The sequence below is a fragment of the Coturnix japonica genome, chromosome 2 (genome assembly GCF_001577835.2).
Source record: "Coturnix japonica isolate 7356 chromosome 2, Coturnix japonica 2.1, whole genome shotgun sequence".
In the NCBI taxonomy this organism is placed as follows: domain Eukaryota; kingdom Metazoa; phylum Chordata; class Aves; order Galliformes; family Phasianidae; genus Coturnix; species Coturnix japonica.
In genome coordinates this window covers 119,496,510-119,514,667 of record NC_029517.1, presented here as the reverse complement: position 1 = coordinate 119,514,667, position 18,158 = coordinate 119,496,510, and the positions used below count along the sequence as shown (strand labels likewise).

The following is an 18,158-nucleotide window of genomic DNA, read 5'->3' as shown; positions in this document are numbered from 1 at the left end:
TCTTTCGAGTGTTTTATTGTAGCAAAGCTATTAAAAGATACTCGATTTCAGCTGGATGTCACACGTGCAGAGCAGGAGGAGGCACCATATAGAGGCATGAGGAACTGTCCGCATCCTGAAGAGAGTTTAAGAGAGAACAGCCCCAAGAGGGAGCACCACACAGAGGGCTGTGCTGGGTCAGTGATGCAGCTGCCGCCTCCTCAGCTAATAGAAGCAAGCCATCTAATTATTAACTCAATGCAATCCCAACTTGTAGCTTCTCATCTCTGCGCTTCCAGAAGCGTATCAGGCTTCCTGGCATTTCATAGAAACCTAGAAGGCTTTGTGTAACATGGCTGAGAGCCACAAAGTCCCACTGTATACACTGAGATGCACTGTGGCCCTCAAGTCATAAACTCTCCATGCCCTAAACTTGAGGTCTGCTCCTAAGAGAAGGCAACATCAGCCAGCAGGTGGATGCAGCGGAGTTGGCTCCATGCAAACCTCCAGCCACTGAAATCTCTCTGCCCCCTCGTTGTCACATACAGGCAAGCAGGTTTCCTCTGCAACCCAACCCAGACCAAATAGGTCTCATAAGGCCTGATGGTGCTGTGCATTGCTTTGCAGCTTTTGGGAGGAAGGCTGTTACCAGTAAGCCACAAGGGAGGAGGAATGATGGGGCAGCATGTAGGTAAGACAAAAGAGCAAAATTTAATAGGTGTCCTTTGTCCATGCATTTCACACAAACAGTACTGCACTATTCCTCAGCAGCACAAATCTCTCCACGTTTATGTTTAAAATTCTGATAGCTTGATTTCCAGCCACGCTACTGCAGGCCCCATTTAGCAGCACTGCTTTGTTAAACGTCCTGTTTAAAAGCCAGAATTAACAGTACAACAATATAAAAGTTGCTTCCAGCTTTTAGAAACACCTTGTGCTGTTCTGAGAAAGCATTCAGCTACATTCAGGGAGAGGCTGCACAGCTCCCAACACAACTGGTACAAACCCTGCTCTGATCTTTACCCAGCATTCATTCAGCTCTCTGCCAAGGCAGAAGGAATCTGAGAAACACTGGTAACAGAACCGAGAATTTCCACACTAGCTTTATTAATATGAAGACTTTTCCCCCCCCAGTTACACTACCTACGCAATGAGTATGAAGTCTATATTTTTACTAAAAGTAGGAAGTAAAGCGGTGTGCTAGAAATGCAAAATTCCAACACAAATGAAATGAATCACTCCCCTCAGCTCACAATATCAGCCTTTGAAACAAGATGAGCAGAACGCACTACTGTGGTGCAGCAGTGCTGCTGCCTGTGGTGTTGTCAGTAGACACGGCAGCACAGGAAGCTGCAAGTGACAAAGAGATGGGAAATCCAATTAAGTGCTCATCTGTAACCTGTCCTCCACCAAAGCACGCACTACCAGGAGTACGCGTAGGGTCATCCATAACAAGGTTTTTCTTCTTATAAATACTTCTAGTAAAAAATAAAGAGAAAGGAAAAAGCAGACACTCATATCAGGTAGGAAGCAAAGGGTTCTTTAAAACTGTTTAATTACATGTTTCGGGTAAGCACAGACAATACAGTAGGTTCCCCACCACGAAATATTTACATTCTTTTCCCTAGGCTCGAGCTGTTCATTAAGAAAGTCTCTCAATCAGTTTTGCTCAATCATGTTTGCTGCAAAGAAGGGTACTGGAATAGAATTACTGTAGGAAATTTCATTCCATCAAGGCATGATTCTGTGTGTGTGTTTTTTTTTCCCCTTGAAGAACTACCCATTAGTAGTTCAAGATAATTCGGGAGAATTCTGGCTTCCAAGATGACCTGAAGAATGCTCTGAAACCAAGCAGCGTGTTGAAGTCCTGGAAATACTTAAATTAATACCAATATGCATGTTGTAGAGGCAGGATCCTTCCACCGATGCCTGGTTACTGTTAGGAGAGTTTTACACCAATTTTGTTCTGTTCCTTTTTCATTAACCTTTGAGCCTCTTTCTCCATTTTCTTTCGTTGTTGTTCTGCTGCTCTTTTTTCCCTTTCTGCTAACTTCTGTTGTCTGTAATTAAAGAAAAAAAATGAACTGCTGAAGAAAAGGAATCCAATTTTCAGCGTAGTCAATAAATACATTATTGTAACTAATAAAGAACAGAGCCTCAGCCAACTGTAGTTAGTCTCAGAAGAGTCAGTACTTCGTCACACTCAAGTCCTTTTCTCAGGATAATCTATGCTTAGACAGTAGTATTTCTTCAAAATACTTCACAATCTAAAAGCAACGATTCTCAAAGATGAAGTGAATTAGTGCACGTATCAGACTAGAACTAATTAGGAAGACCATAGGTTGGAAAGGACATCCAACCATAGGTTGGAAAGAAATCACAAGGTTGGAAAGGACCTACAAGATCATCTAGTCCAACCGTCCTCCCTTTACCATACCTACAGAAAACCACTAAACCATATCTCCTAGCTCCCTATCCAGATGATCTGTCTAATAATAAAATTAACAATTTTTTTTCAAATTCAGATCAACACGATTCAACCCAGAACATGAAGTTTGTGCCCTGCCTTTTCGCCAGCAGAAGCACCTGCAGCCATCTTTTTTATACACAGCTGCTACAGATGTGTTCCTTGTGACCAGATGAGGTTACTTAATATTCCCTTTCACATGCTCAGGATTTGTATTGTGCTCTATTGTTCAATACGTATATAAACAATAGCCTTTAAGGAAGTAGAAAATAATAAGAAAGTCTTCAGTTGTGTATAATTTTATAGCAGGAATAAGAAATAATGCTGTACAGCAAACATTGGAAGTTGCCAGGTCAGAGAATCCATCTAAAGAAACCAGTTTCCAATTTCTACTTCCCTTCCAAGAGTGAGGAACAGAAAAAGGAAAAAGAGAAGTTGACAACCTGCCTCCATCCTCCACAGCTACAACACATTACTGAGTGGCATGGAGTCAACAACCTCTTTATTTGAGAAAACAATGGCCAAGCTGCTTGCAGTGTGACTTAATTATTAAAAAAAATAAATAAAAATATGAAGAATGAAAGCATCATTGATTGGGAAAGGATGAACTTAATAAAGGTTCAGTAAGAATAAAGAACAGTTCAATGAAAGAGAATAAAGAAATCTAATAGATACAGGGATAAGGAGTTTACTTTCAAATCTGTTAGCTGTACACACCCATTCAACTGTGTAAAACACAAAACTTAAAGCTGCCCTGCACCGAGACAACCTGCTTTGGTAGATTTTCAGTTATGGACAAACTGAGCACGAAGAACATCAAAATATTTCAGTAACAAAGACTACTTACTATTTTTGTGTTTGACAGTGGTAGAAGGAAGGGGATTGCTATTAAGTTAACTGCCAGAAGTTCTCCTGTTCTCTAATAACCTGCCCTGCTGCCATGGAAGAAGCGAGTAATTTACATCAAGATCTACACCTCCCAGTCAGAAGGGAAGAATCACATAGATACAGTGAAATTAGAGCCACATGAAATGCAAAGCAATTCTATGCATTTGCTGTTGCAAAGTAAGGAGTCACAGCAGATTATGCTTCTTCCCCACCACCATGAACTGTACAACACAGATTGCTACACAGATTCCTGCATGAGGTTACCATGCCCTCTGCTGGCTGAGTAATTTTACTAGACTTGAGTTCAAATGAGTGGAGACCTTCTGCGGGAGGTCACCAAAAATAACTACATGCAGTGTACCACAGGGTGATTACCTTTCCACTGCTCCCTATTTCACCGATCTCTATTCCAAACTTCCTACTTGTTTTCAACATGAAGTTACTACCTCTCGAGATCATCTCAATAGAAAGCCTAAGACAAACTACAGCCATAACTGACTCACTTGGCTCCAAATGAAGAAATTCAGCAAGTTTTGGTGTGTCTGTTTATTGGGTTGGACTAGATGGCCTTTAAGGCCTAGATGGCCTGGTAATTCTGTGATTCTGTGTGATGGCCACATGTATCAAGTCACCACAGAGAATGCCAGAGGTACAGTTTTCCCTGCTATTAACACACCTCAGCATATTTTGGCATGGTTGTGCAGCACTCTACTGCTATACAAAAATGATTCCACTCTAAGACACTTCTGCACACTGAGCAGTGTGGGATGAACTCAACCATCATGAGCTGTACTGAGGCAGCCATTCACTGCAGGCCAAGAAAGATGCAAAACAGACAGTTCTAAGCATGCTCCGTATACCTGAAATGTTTGACATGTAAACCTCCCTGCTAAAGCAAGTGAAGTTCGATACAATTTAGTGGGGCAGAGTAGGAAGTCTGAAAGTTCACAACTTGAACTGAAGCCTTTCAGTAATAAAAATAAGATGAGAAATTTGAAAAACAGAGTTCCATGGGAATAGCAGGCAGGTTTTCCCCTTAAGTGGGCCCTCTCACTCGGTATTCTAGAGCATGAACATGACCACCAGCAAACAAAATACCTTTGGCCATTTCATGAAAATCAACTATGCAGACAATTTATCATTCGAGAAATACCCTGACACATGCACATACTAGATTATTAGTACTAGGTAAATTCTCTAAGACAAGTCTGTGCTTGGGAAAGCTTAATCACTTGTTCTTATAGCCTAAAAAACAAATCTTAAACAGAACATAGCAAGATTTCACTAAAATACAATGCAGCCTCGACAGACAACAAATGTTATTTCATTTCCCAGTCCAAGAAAGCAGGATTTTTTATTATCTTTCATTGACTATGTCTGGTGCACCACCATAGCCTCAGTGGACTGCACTTCTGACACTAAAGATCTTACTGTGCCTGCTGATGTTCCTGAAAGGAAAAGGCAGTCCTTGGAAGAAAAACAACCCCAAAAAAACCATAATCCAGATATCACATAACTTTCACTGTTATATCACTATATATTAAAGCTTGAAATAAAACGGATTAACAGAATTCACTGCCAATTCAAATCATTGTGTGAAATTAGCTTAAATCCAATCTGTATCTTGTTACCATTTGTACTCTTTCAACTTCTTAAGAGGGAAAAGCAAACAGAAAAAGAAAACAGATGAGCTAGTCACATTAGTTCTGTGAGACACACAGAACTACAGAAGTATTATCACAAACACTGCACTTGATTCTTCAACATAAAAACGTTTATGTGGTTCTACATGATTTTCAGTTACCTAAGAACTTCTTCTGCCTGCCAGGCAGCATCTTCCTCTTCTTCCCAGGCATTAGTATTTTCTTGCCAAGTATCCAAGTCTCCCAGTTCAGGCTGAAACAGAACAAGAGAAGTTCTAGCAACATGGACAAAAAAGTGGAAAAAACACTTATTTTTAATAATGCTTCAATCTTCCAGAAATATTTGAGATACCTTATATTATCACCTATGTGTTATTCCCTGTTGTAAAACTTATTTTTTGCCTTCATATCTTTAGCATAAATCTTTAGACTCTCTTACTGGTGATCAACGGAAAGAAGGAAGCACTACAGTGCATTTTTAGGAAGAAGTTAAACAGATGGCATTAAAAATTTCTGGAAGTTGCATAGACAAACCAACATGTATATCCATGTTTGTCCACCATCCTCTGAGTGATGTTTTTCTTCAACAAAATCCTGTCGTGAATTATTTTCATTATGACTGTCCAAGAAGGCACTACGATCATTCTGTACTGCTTTCTGCCTGGATCTTTTGTCCAATGTCTTAAACAAAACACTGTTAAAGAAGGCAGAAGAAAGTGAGCATCTCCCTCTAGATGTTATCTGGTAAGGAGTAAAACTAGAAGACTTTCCAAAGACAAACTGTACAGAATGAAAAGGGAGAAGGTTAAAAATGGGTACAAGATTACAAAGCTAAGATAACCCAGAGGCTTCCTAGAAAAAAGACTCCTACTTTTTTGCTAGGAACTTACTGTGTAAAGTCCAAATAATGTACAGCCCATTGATTTAGAACATTTGCTAGTAAACAGGCATTTGAAAGCTTCCTAATTTTTAACCATTCATCTGTTAAGCTTCACAAAAGAGAAAGTTAATTAGAATTTGAATTAGGTCGACCACTCATTACTTTGAACCAAATACTCAATTTAAAAAGAGTTTATTTTATTCCACAGCTATTCCTTTTGCTCCCCACAATGCAGACTATTCTTAGACAGACCATTCCTTCTCCTAAGGAACAGTCATTTACCTGTCAAAGAACAGATTATTATTTTTGAGTGCACTTACAGACTGGTGAATAAAAGGAATATCTTGTGTAGCTGCTAATCTGCTAGAGAATCCTGTGTTTCCTTCTGGAACTCCAAAAGTTAAAGGCTCTCGTTTTTTAATAACTATCTGGAGAAAAACAAAAAGAAAAAAAAAAAAAAGAAAAGAGATAGGTCAAAGATTCCCTGGTGATCACACAGGCCTGTGCCCATAAAGGCCAAGCTGTCTCAAATCTGCTCAGGTTCTGGAAGCTGTACAGTTGAATCAACTTGCAAGCAGGAGAAAAAAAAATGCACAAGACACCCCACTAGCTCTTTCTTAAGTCACATGAAAAAAGACTGCATTAAAACACAGAAAGGGCACAAAACAAGATTCAGTTGCCACATCTCGTCAGTATTCATGAGCTACTAACTATATAAGACACTCCTTGGAGAAGCCCCACTTCCATGATTGGTCAAAGTAAGATACTACGTTTGAGCGTAGCACTCTCTGAACAACTACACTGTTTGAGAACACAAGCTATCTCAGGTTCATCAACAGCACTGCTGTGCAGACAACCTAAGCTTCAAGACTCAAAATGCAACTTGCTATCCTATCAACTGATAAAGCTCTGTACTAATTTGGCAGAAAAACGAGCAATAATGCTCCTCCTGAAAAGTATGTTAACAAGCAGCATGGTTGCTAAGACCATGTTTCCCTGATCTGTCTTGACCTCAAGACATACACTTACCCATAGGTATGAGTGTGCGTACAGTAAAAGAAATTGGGGATCAATGTCTTCTAGAAGCAGCAGAAAGTTAAAATAGGCAAAATGAAACAAGCTGGTAAGTGACATCTCAGTTCATAGAAACTCAGGAGAATCAAAGTTGGAAGGGACCTAGAAGGTCTCCAGTCCATCATCCTGTTCAAAGCATCACCAGCTCAGGTTTATGCAGCTGAGTTACAAAAACCTCCAGCGAAGGTGGCTGCACAACCACTCTGGGCAGCTTGTTCTGGCGCAAAAAGTTTTTCGATCACTGAAAGACCCATATGTATCTAACTAGAAGATTTCAACACAGAAACAAAATAAAAAGGTTCATAGCATGGATGCTATTGTGCAGACACCCTTCAGTCCTGCTTCCCTAGCAAAATCTGATCTTTGAAGAGCAAACTATTTTGAAATACCAGCTCCCTAATACCGTTTGCCTCAACATCCGGCAAAACAACTGCTGGTTTCTGAAGCAGCAGAGTTCCTATGTCAAACATCAGTACGAGCAGGACACAAAATATCTCCTTTGAAATAACTGAAGTTATGAAAGGTAGCTTAGTGCAGTGCTTCTATTTTCCGAACTAGAAGCAAGTTGAGAGTTTTCACCTTTATACTTCCCATAACACTCAGACTATGAAGTTCCTAATAAATTTCCAAGAGCATTAAAACAAAAGACATAAACACAAACTAGAATCACATTTGAGTCAGAATCAGCACTTTAAGTGGCTGGGTTAGATTAGGATCCTCACTTCAACAAGGTGGCACAGTTTTGCCTGAAGCAATGTAGGTAGGCTGCCAATTTACTTATAGCCTATCTTAAAGCCCTCTGTAAGTACAGTTGAAAGCTCTATACCTACTTTTTGAGTTTTTCTTATAGTTGGTGTCATATCTTTAAAATAATCAGGTTCCATTTGTTCCACAGCATTTTGCTGAGCCGCCACATTACCATTGCCACCTTCAATCTTCACACTGGTAGGTGCATCTTCATCCCACGAAGACCAGTCTTCTACTTCTGGCTGCAGAAGCGAACAGCAAAAGTTAATATTATTTGCAAGTAAGAATATTATTTGCAAGTATTATATCTTGCTGAGACAGTAGGACTGGCATAACAAACAATCACTTAAAGTGATTAAGTCACCTACCACTGAAGCAATTACCTGTTTGGGAACGGATGAATAATCCACTGTTGTTGGCAAAGTTATTTGGTCTCCACTTAACTTTCGCCCTCTTCCAGACCTGAAAGACAAATGTAGGATTCCTCCAAGCTCTGAAAACATGAGCACTAAGTTTAAAAAAAAAAAAAAAAAAAAAGGGAGTCTGAGAACAGCACTACTGCAGCCATGGCTAAAATATTCAGTGCTTAAACTGTCCCACCATTAACTGCTAGTCAGAGACTGCGAAACAAAGGAATTTCATTCCTAAACTAATCCATGTTCACAAGAATATCAAAGTGTAATGTCATGTTCACATTTCTTTAAGAGTTGCTTCCACTTTGTTTCTGGACTGTTTGAAAAGGAACACATTTAATCCGTTGAGAAATACTTCTACTGATCAGTGTTTAACAAACTGCTTTTTGAGTTGCTTCATTTTAAGCCCCTCTAAAACACTTTTTCCTTTAGAATCCAAACAGAGATAGCACAATATTATGCAAGTCAACAGCTTCTGTTCAGTACATTTACTTCAAGAGTGTTCTTCCAGCAAATTGTATCAAATAATTTTAATTGAAAACAAACACTAATGCATTGCTAATAAAAGATGCAGGTATTTCCTTAATGGCAATACTGAAGGATCACAGTAACCTAAAATATTCCTAGCAGAAATTCGCTACGTTTTAAAACCTTATAACACAAGAGAATGAAATTCAGACCCTGAAAATGCAAACTCCCATAACAAGATTATCATGGAAGAGTGAAGATGTGATTATTGCTACTCCTGCAGGGAAGCTAACATTTGGAAATCATACCCATAGTTTTTACCAACACAGAACATTCCACCATCATGTTAGAAGAGCTGAATTGCATGCAATTGCTCTACTGTATACTGGTGAGTTAGGTAGGATTATCATTTTTCCTACTTTAGGCTCAACAGAATCTTCCATAAGAAAGATCAGATGCTATTATCTAATCTTCACTTGATATAATTAACTCTAGCCCATTTAGTAACTGCTATTTCAAGCTGACATAGGTTAGGAGTAAAGACAGGCTGAAATACAAGGGTTTTCTCAAGCGGAACCCAGCATAATTTCATCTACTAAAGTTCTTGAAAATCTTTATAGTAATACAACAGAAACAAAGAGCACGATAACACTACCCAATAGAGCAAATTCTCAGCTACAAAATACTATCAATGTAGTCACCATCATTAGCTGTTCTTTGTCATCAGTAATGAACAAGACCCTGCATGCCACACTAACAAAAATCTGCACCAGGGGAGGTGACCCACTGCCACTGATGTCACTGCTGAAATGCATCACACACTGCCTTACTGAGCTCATAACCACTCTTTGGCCCCCATAAGCGTTCAGTAAGTGTTGAAGAATGTCAGTGGGTGCCATTTCTTCTGTTTGTGTGGGAATTCAGTGTCTCACCTTTGCTCTACACACACTTCCATGTCAGACACCACTTTGTCAAGAGTGCCTCTCTGCTGCCATCTGTCACACAGCAACAACATCTAAAGGGATATTGGTGGGAAGGTTCAGCCTCTACTGCTGTATAACCAACACCCACCTCTGACATTGTGGACCAATATAATAAAATAAGAGGCATTACTTTCAGAGCAGCCCTCATAATTGCTTCACATCTTTAAGACTGAAGCTTACAGATATCTAGCAGCCTTAAAGTCTCCCCTATGTTAAGAAATCAAAACAAATGTAGAATAGAATAGCTATGACTAACCAAGACAATCTAAATTACATGCTACGTAGTATGCACACAGATTCAATCCCCGAGCAGGTTCCTAATACAAATATTACTTTGGCAAACAAATTTAAACATCATTTCTAGATGATGTCCTTGTTAAAAATGATGTCTTCACACAAATGGTAATCTACTACTGCAACAACAACGTTGTGTCAACAGCAATGCATTATTTTGACTGTTCAATTTTTCTTTGCCTTTATGTATGCAAACATATGAGATCTGCTTTAATCTTTTCCAATAGTTGCTGAGGAAAAACAAAAACCCCTCATGATGAGAGGAAAAACAAAAACCCCTCAAACACACCAGGAAGTTCTGATTCTTAGGCTGACTTGACTCTGTTCATGTCTCTATAGGAAACTCACATCTGGAAACATCCTCCTTTAAACCTGTACACTTGTCACACTTCCTAAGCCAGCACTTCAGCTGATACAGCTCCCTACTGAAATGATGCAGAAGTCAAGCTAGTGGCTCCAACTAGTGGTTTATAACACCAATCTAGCCAAAATGATAACACCGACAAGGATGAAGGAGGGAAGAAGCAATTTCTGTTTCACAACTTAGGAGAGAGTATGCTACACACAGCAGCAATGAAGAAGGCTACATATCTACATTGCCCCTTGCAGGAAAGGCACGCTGTGCTCATAGGAACTGCTGCCTCCCAAACAACATTAGAAAGATACTGAACAGTGCTCTGAAGGTCAAATGTTTCAGCCTTTCTTGGTTTTGTTTACCCTTACTACTCAGCAGCATCCATGTTTGATGCTGACTAGAAACATGAAGAATCTCCGCAAGCACTTGCTAGAATTAAGAACTAACTCAAAATATTCAATCCAAATAGGTACTAGCTCACATCCACCTAATTAAAATGCACATTTCATTCAATCACATTTGCTATCAGGCACACTCAGAAGCAGGGGTGCATTACAAGAAAACGGGATTTACCGAACTATGCTCCACAGCTGACATGAAAATGGAAAAATATCTGTGGTTGATGGACTGAAACAACTTGATCCACTTACTTGCCTATGTAAACATTCTGAATGTCTCATTCTTTCAACTAATTGTTATTTTTCACGCCCAAACACTTCCTCACCTGCTCATTTCAATTACGATAATAACTCAGAAATTGGAAAAGAAGAAAGTACTGTCATTACATCTACTAAACAGCTGTGCTTATAAACAAGTCACGCTCTCAGTAAAGTCAATATACTGTAGAAGCTCAGTGTTTTTACATCTTTAAGAACTTGAAAGGCCAGCATTCTTAATTTACCTTGGAATTCAAATTACAAGACTAAAGTTAACATGTATGAAGTTGTATGCAGCATTAAAATTATCTTTCTAAAACTTCAAGAGAGCTGGAATGAATGAAAGCTTCCTGTTGAACCCTATATAATGATAAATCTTGGTGTTTTTTTTAATGCTTCAAGACACTGCACTTCTGTATTCGTGAGCTTACAACTCAGAAGGACACTAAGTGGTTTTGCTTACTGTCCTAAGGAATAAGGCAATTTCAGTACAAAAACAGAGGGAGAAAAAAAATGTCTTTTGAACTTTAAACACTGTCCTCCAAACATCCGAATGAATCTTTAACAGGCAGAGGAACCCAGAAGTCTCAATAAACTGTTTCTTGTCAAAGCAGGATGAGAATCAGCTACATTTATAAAGAAAGTCCACTGACCGATGACTGGGTGGATGCAGCCATTAACTGAACTACTATGAAACAAAATACCACTTAATGAATACTTTTTAAAAGTTGGAGGACAATTTTTATTCATTTGACACAGAATCACATTAAAAGGCAACTTTTAAACCCTGTCACAGCTATTCAGAAAACATTAATCATTAGAGCTAATATAACCAAAACACACTGACTCACAACTACACTACGCAGACTCTTGAGTTCCAAAGGAATGTGCAGACTAAAGAATGAATTTGACTTGTTTTCTATGTCTGAATTGTTTCATAATTAGCAACAAAATCAGAATTAGGAAAAGAGGTGTGTGCACTATGGAGAAGGAAAAGGGAAAGAATCTGTCATTAAAACAGAAAAAGGTAATCAAATTAAGACACGTTTACCTGCATATTAACTTTTTAATAAAAGAAAGCACAGCTGCCAGGCATGTACAGATTTTAAAGAGCCGAAACTGTGTTATGGCCATGGTGAGAAACCCTTCCTGCAAAAGAAAAAAAAAAGAGTTAGATGTAGCACATTATACATCTTTACACAGTCCTTAAAGCCCATTTCCTTAGCTGATAATAAACAGGGAGCATTCTGTGGAGGTACATTACTGGCAAATAAGGAAAATTGTTTCTGGAACAGAGACTGTCTTCTATCTGGACACCTCATAGAAACATAGAATTGCTCAGGTTGGAAAAGACCTTCAAGATCATCAAGTCCAACCTAAGCATAGCACCCTAATTCTAACAACCCTCCATTAAATCATGCCCCTGAGCACCACATCCAAATGGCTTTTAAACACATCCAGGCATGGTGACTCAACCACCAACCTGGCGAGCCTATTCCAGTGCTTAACAAGCCTTTCTGTAAAGAAGTTTTTCCTGATATCCAACCCTGGTGCAACATGAGGCCATTTCCCCTTGTCCTGTCACCTGTCACCAGTGAGAAGAGACCAGCCCTCACTGTAAGCACCTTTCAGATATTGGAAGAGAGCAATGAGGTCTCCCCTCAGCCCCCTTTTCCCCAGACTAAACAGCTCCAGTTCCTTCAGCCTCTCCTCATAGGGTATAGTCTCCAAGCCCTTCACAAGCCTTGAAAGGCTTGTATAAAAGGCTTATACAAATAATATAAGCACATAATGAACACAGCCTTTAAGGACACTGCAGGCAATGATAGCTAAAGATACAACTGAAGATATATTTGAAGGAGAAGTGCTTGCTATCAATGGCAGTGACTGTACACCCAATGTACTTTAGACACTAACAATACAAGGAGAAAAGAATTACGGTCAGTAAAAAGCTCATACTTCCTTAACCAAATCTTGCCTATGAAAACAACATTGAGTGAAAACTCAGAAGAGGTGGCTTAAAATTTACAGTTATTTTAATTGGACCAAACTCTCTATTTTAGCTACCACTGTCATTGAAAAGCTCATCAGAAGTGAAGGATTCTGTTCATCCCACATGCACTACAGCACAAATTAATCCCCTAAATACATCAGTGATCCTGTGCCAAACCAGATAATGCTGGGCGACTCAGACAAGCAAAAATTGATCTTTGGCTAGAACCATTTATGCTGGCTGCTATTTTTAAGTGTCATTTTGATAATCTAGATAATTTAAACTCAATATACTGCATTTATTTTAACAGATCCCTTCAAGCAGGTGCAGAACAAGTTGGAATAATATCCAAGGATCGCTTAAATAAGGATTCTCTTTTTCTCTTTTAAAATTGAATGTTTCAGAGCAAGAAAGAAGAGATTAGGCTTCACAAATAGCTTTAAATTACATACAGCTACACTTGTAACAACATTTTCTCTTGCAAGTTTAACATACCTCCTGGTGAGAAGACAAGGCAGCCCTGTGACATTTTCCTCAGGCCATGAGCATTCCATGGAAGTTCAGCTTGATTTCAAATACGCTATGGCATTTAAATCACTTTTATTATTCCAGGCTTTATGTTAGGAAGAGTCAGGAAGGTGGATCATTGGCTGCTCCAATATTGTCCTGAGGATTTTATTAAAATGTACATAATTGTATTTGTGAGCTTTACAGAGCTTAGATTTATTTTATTGATGCTCAATTGCTAGGTATTTTAACTAGCACTAAACACTGTAGTAATATGGTACTAGAAATATTACTTCTCATACAGCCCAGAAGAGGAATTACTGCTACGGAAAAATTTTACAGGGTTCCTACCAAATAAATGGGCCCTTTTGCTGTAGAACTGAAGGCTGAAGCATCTAAGTAACCACTAAATTATGGGCTGTACTACCAAGCTGTAGCTCAGGAGAAAGTTGACTGCTGACAAGAATTAGTCATCACAAATCAGTGCATTTTCCCTAGGGCGTTTCTACTCATGAACCAACAGACTTCCAATATCACCCACGTGTTTGTTCAGCAGGATAGCATCACTATCTTCAGTTGTGCTGAACAAGAGGGAGAGAGACACAACCATGTGTTGTCCTCATGTTTGAGCTTCATTTCACTTCAACTACGGCAGCACCAAGCCCTCCAAGACAGAAAGTACCATTTGCCTTCCTCTTCTCTGAACTTTAATTGTAGCTTCCCCATATACTTCAACGCTGCAACAATGGAAGTTGTCAGACTCCCAGTTTTGGCAACAAAAAGAATAACTAGACACAGTAATATCATTGAGCTTTAAAAAGTCCTTTTATCAATGCATTTAGCTTTTATATGGCTAATTAAGATACAAAGTGGTAAGCATGAGTTAACTACAGCTATATGTTAAAAGCTATGTAAAACAAATCTTAAACCTACTGGTTGATCACAGATTAGGACAAGTAGCATTATATTCAGGCATCTGGGTGTAAAATAGCACTTAAAGCATTTGGACTATTGTTCTAAGGACAGCACTACCTAAAATTAAAAGAGCAATCATTTCATATTCAGACACAACAGACAAACACAAAGGTAAAAGGAACCTTTGTATTTTCTGAGCTTGGCGCAAACTGAATACGTCTGATACAATGACATTAGACTCATCAAGTAAAACAAGAGTGTTCATTCTCTTTCTGTTGTCAGCCTTCTTCCAGCACTGGAAAGATACAAAGCCACGTACAGCACAAAGAACACAGACTGGCAGCACTCCAGCAAGAATCCTGGAACGTTTCTTAACAGATGGAGGCAGAGGTAAAACACCAGACTAAAATTCAGAAAACCTGGTTGAGTTGTCAGCCTGACACAGCTCTGTGCATTTCACACCTCACCTCCCCATTGGTAAAATGGGATAGAGCTTTCCTCCTCCCATTATCACGATTGCTTCTCACGTATAATGTTTATTAGACTTAATGTCAACTGAACTTTTAAGCTCCAATTAAAAAAGATCACAAAATCACAGAATTGTAGGGGTTGGAAGGGACCTCTAGAGATCATCGAGTCCAACCCCCCTGCCAAAGAAGGTTCCCTACACCACGTCGCACAGGTAGGTGTCCAGGCGGGTCTTGAATATCTCCAGAGAAGGAGACTCCACCACCTCCCTGGGCAGCCTGTTCCAGTGCTCCGTCACCCTCACTGTAAAGAAGTTCTTCTGCACATTTGTGTGGAACTTCCTATGCTGAAGTTTCAACCCCTAGTCCTATCCCCATGCACTACTGAAAAGAGACCAGCCTCACCACTATGGCTCCCACACCTCAGGTATTTATAAACCTGGATCAAATCCCCTCTCAGCCTTCTTTTTTCAAGGCTCAACAGACCCAGTTCACTAAGTCTCTCCTCATAGGGGAGATGTTCCAGGCCCTTCACCATCTTAGTGGCCTTTGCTGGACTCTTTCCAAGAGATCCCTGTCTTTTTTTTGTACTGAAAGATACTAATACTTAAATCACGAATCCTAACTAATATTAGCTGTCAGTGCAACAGTTCTGTAGAAGTTCTCCAGCTTAACAGGAGTTTGACTCACACAGCTCATACTGCCTTCTACTGCTAAAAAGGCACACACAGCCCAGCCATTAGGCAACCAAAGCACAATAAACAAGTTTCCCCATCAGCCATCACTATACAACAAGCACCTTGTTGGCTGCAGTAGCACTTCCTCTTTTATACCTAATTACACACACATAAATTCTACTTAAACCAGGCATGTCCAACCTGTGGGTTGTTTTGACACATTGGCTAAACACAATCCTATGAAAAGCAAAAAAACACGAACAGCTGTGCCTTCTGTTTTCATAGAGGAGTGTGAGAACAGGTTTTGAGATGGCCAGAATGGGAGTTCTACCTTCAGTTACCACTGCTTTGTGAATATGTTGCACTTTCTCTCACATCAGCTCATCTGCAAGTCTAGAATGAAGATAGCTTGGAAACAGCAGCATTTAGTCGCAATAATAAAGATAATTAACCAAGGGAAAGAGTCTAAATTAAAAATAACTGCACTGAAACTGAATGTTTCCCCCACCAACCGCATAACTTCATGAGTAACCATAAAAAAGCTTCACCCTCCTTAAGCAAAACACGACCATTTCCTCACACAAAAGACTAACATGCCCTTGAGCGCTCACAGGTGTATCACCAAAACCACAAGAGCATCACTGAACCACAATGTTTTCACTAGAACAATCAACCAGTAAAAATCAAGTATGATTATTAGGACAGTTCCAGTGGCAAGGATAGTATCTCTCAAAGTCCATGTTGTACAAAGTCTCACCACATCAGCCCAGAGATGACCAAGTAGATTTACAAGGAGATGCAAACTCAAGATTTTTTTAATTGCTTTATACAGAAACATAATATTGGGAACACCGAGGCAGAAGGGAAAATACTGACTTTACCTTTCATTGTGATAAACTGACTGACCATATGGCAACGTGAGCCAATCTTGTAGTCATGCTACTATGGCAATAAAGAGAGAAGCAGAACCCAAAGGTAAAAAACAAACAGGAAATATCTCCTCTATCTGCCTACGTGCAGTTAGATGGCTGTCCTATAGAAAATGCAGTCTTAACACTGATGTTCTATCTTCCAGTGCAAGCACACCAAACTAGAAATTATGAGAAAGCTAGGAGAGAAGATTAATATGCCTACGATTAATAGGAGTGAGACAATCATCCAAGGTGTTCAAGCCCAAGAAGATATTTCAAGACTACCAGGAGCTGCAGAAGATGCCAAAACTAAGTTTTGTCTCTCTAATTTAAGACAGAGAACCAGGATGTGTTGGCCATTTCTAAACTATTCCTAGACACTCTTAACAGTGATGAGCTTAAACTTTGTTAGATCTACGACTCCTAGAGCAATAAAAACTCTATAGTAAGACCACTCATTTCAACCCTTCCTCTCCAAGCACCAACTATTTACAATCGAGATACACAAGACAGGACAGCTTGAAGAAACCTTCACACAGCTCACTGCTATTCCCAGTGTATACACAACAAGAATAAAGCACCAGCCACGTTGTTTCTCATCAGATGCTGAACTGAGGCATCACAAACTCACAACCAGAAGTGACCCCGTAGTCCACAGACCAAACCAGGGCTGAGCTTTTCCTGGATCCAGCAGAATTCAGGTGGGAGCAATTTACTTCTGTGTGTCCTTCAGAGATTTGCAGCCCTTTAAAGCCATACCACACAACTTCCTCATTATTTTTTATGAGAGTTGCTAGCCAGCAGAAATAAAGGTAAACTTCAGCCTAGGCAGCTCCAGGCACTGCAGTTCCAATAACAAACGATTTAAACCCCGCAGTCCTGACAGGATGCTTCCTTTCCTTTTAACGGGCTGCCAAACCTCCCACGACCCTCACGTTGGTCCCGGCCTCCAACAGAATCACAGAACGAATCACAGAATCACAGAGTGACTCGGGTTGGAAGGGACCTCAAGGATCATGTAGTTCCAACCCCCCTGCCTGGCAGGGCCACCAAACATACACCTTTACTAGATCTGGTTGCCCGGGGCCCCATCCAACATGGCCTTAAACACCTCCAGGGACAGGGCATCCACAACCTCCCTGGGCAGCCTGTTCCAGGGCCTAACCACTCTCCTGTTAAAGAACTTCCCCCCAACATCCAACCTAAATCTTCCCTCTTTTAACTTAAAACCATTTCCCCGTGTCCTGCTATTGTCAGCCCTTTCGAAGAGTTTACTCCCCTCCTGGGTGTAATTTCCCTTCAGGTACTGAAAGGCTGCAATGAGGTCACCCCGCAACCTTCTCTTCTCTAGGCTGAACAAACCCAACTCCCTCAGCCTGTCCTCATAGGGGAGGTGCTCCAGCCCCTTGACCAACAGGGAGCCGCACGGGCAGCCGTGGGCCCCGCGTTCCCCAGGCCCAGCCGGGCAGACACCGCTAAACGAGACCCGGCGGCAGCACTGCCCCGGAGCCGGGACATCGGAGCGCTGGAAGGCGTTATTTAGGAAGGACCGAGAGGGCCGGCCCCGCAGCGGGAAGGCGTCCAGGCCGGGCCCTCCGGCACCGAGGCGGAAACGGGCACCCGGCGGCGAAGGAAGCTCCCCGCGCTCACCTGCCCCGGCGTGTAGGGCTCTCCGGGAGGCGCGGAGCGCCAGGGGCCAAGGCGGCCACTCCCGCAGCCTCCGGCCGCCCTTCATTCAAAGCTCGGCACGCAGCGCTGCGCTGCAGCCTCCCGCGCCGCCATGTCGGCCTCCTGTCACCCGGGCGACGAGGCCGCCCCTTCCGGCCACGCCACTTCCTTTC

At 40.8% G+C, this 18,158-nt stretch overlaps 1 protein-coding gene across 3 annotated transcripts; it reads right to left on the bottom strand.

The window, feature by feature from the left end:
* Positions 1 to 1,498: 1,498 nt before the first annotated feature.
* On the bottom strand, positions 1,499 to 18,133 carry EBAG9 (estrogen receptor binding site associated antigen 9). 3 transcript variants are annotated; one of them, XM_015856116.2, is made up of 8 exons: positions 17,968 to 18,113; positions 13,336 to 13,506; positions 11,899 to 11,996; positions 8,062 to 8,140; positions 7,762 to 7,920; positions 6,178 to 6,285; positions 5,139 to 5,230; positions 1,499 to 2,039 (listed from the first exon to the last, which is right to left on the bottom strand). In XM_015856116.2, exons 3-8 carry the CDS (start codon positions 11,979 to 11,981, stop codon positions 1,919 to 1,921), a joined length of 642 nt encoding a protein of 213 aa, XP_015711602.1. In that variant the 5' UTR covers positions 11,982 to 11,996; positions 13,336 to 13,506; positions 17,968 to 18,113; the 3' UTR covers positions 1,499 to 1,918. The 3 variants fall into 3 exon arrangements, with proteins under 3 accessions (XP_015711602.1, XP_015711601.1, XP_015711603.1); XM_015856115.2 differs by lacking the exon at positions 13,336 to 13,506 and having other exon boundaries at positions 17,968 to 18,133; XM_015856117.2 differs by lacking the exons at positions 6,178 to 6,285; positions 13,336 to 13,506 and having other exon boundaries at positions 17,968 to 18,116.
* Between the last annotated feature and the right edge of the window lie 25 nt (positions 18,134 to 18,158).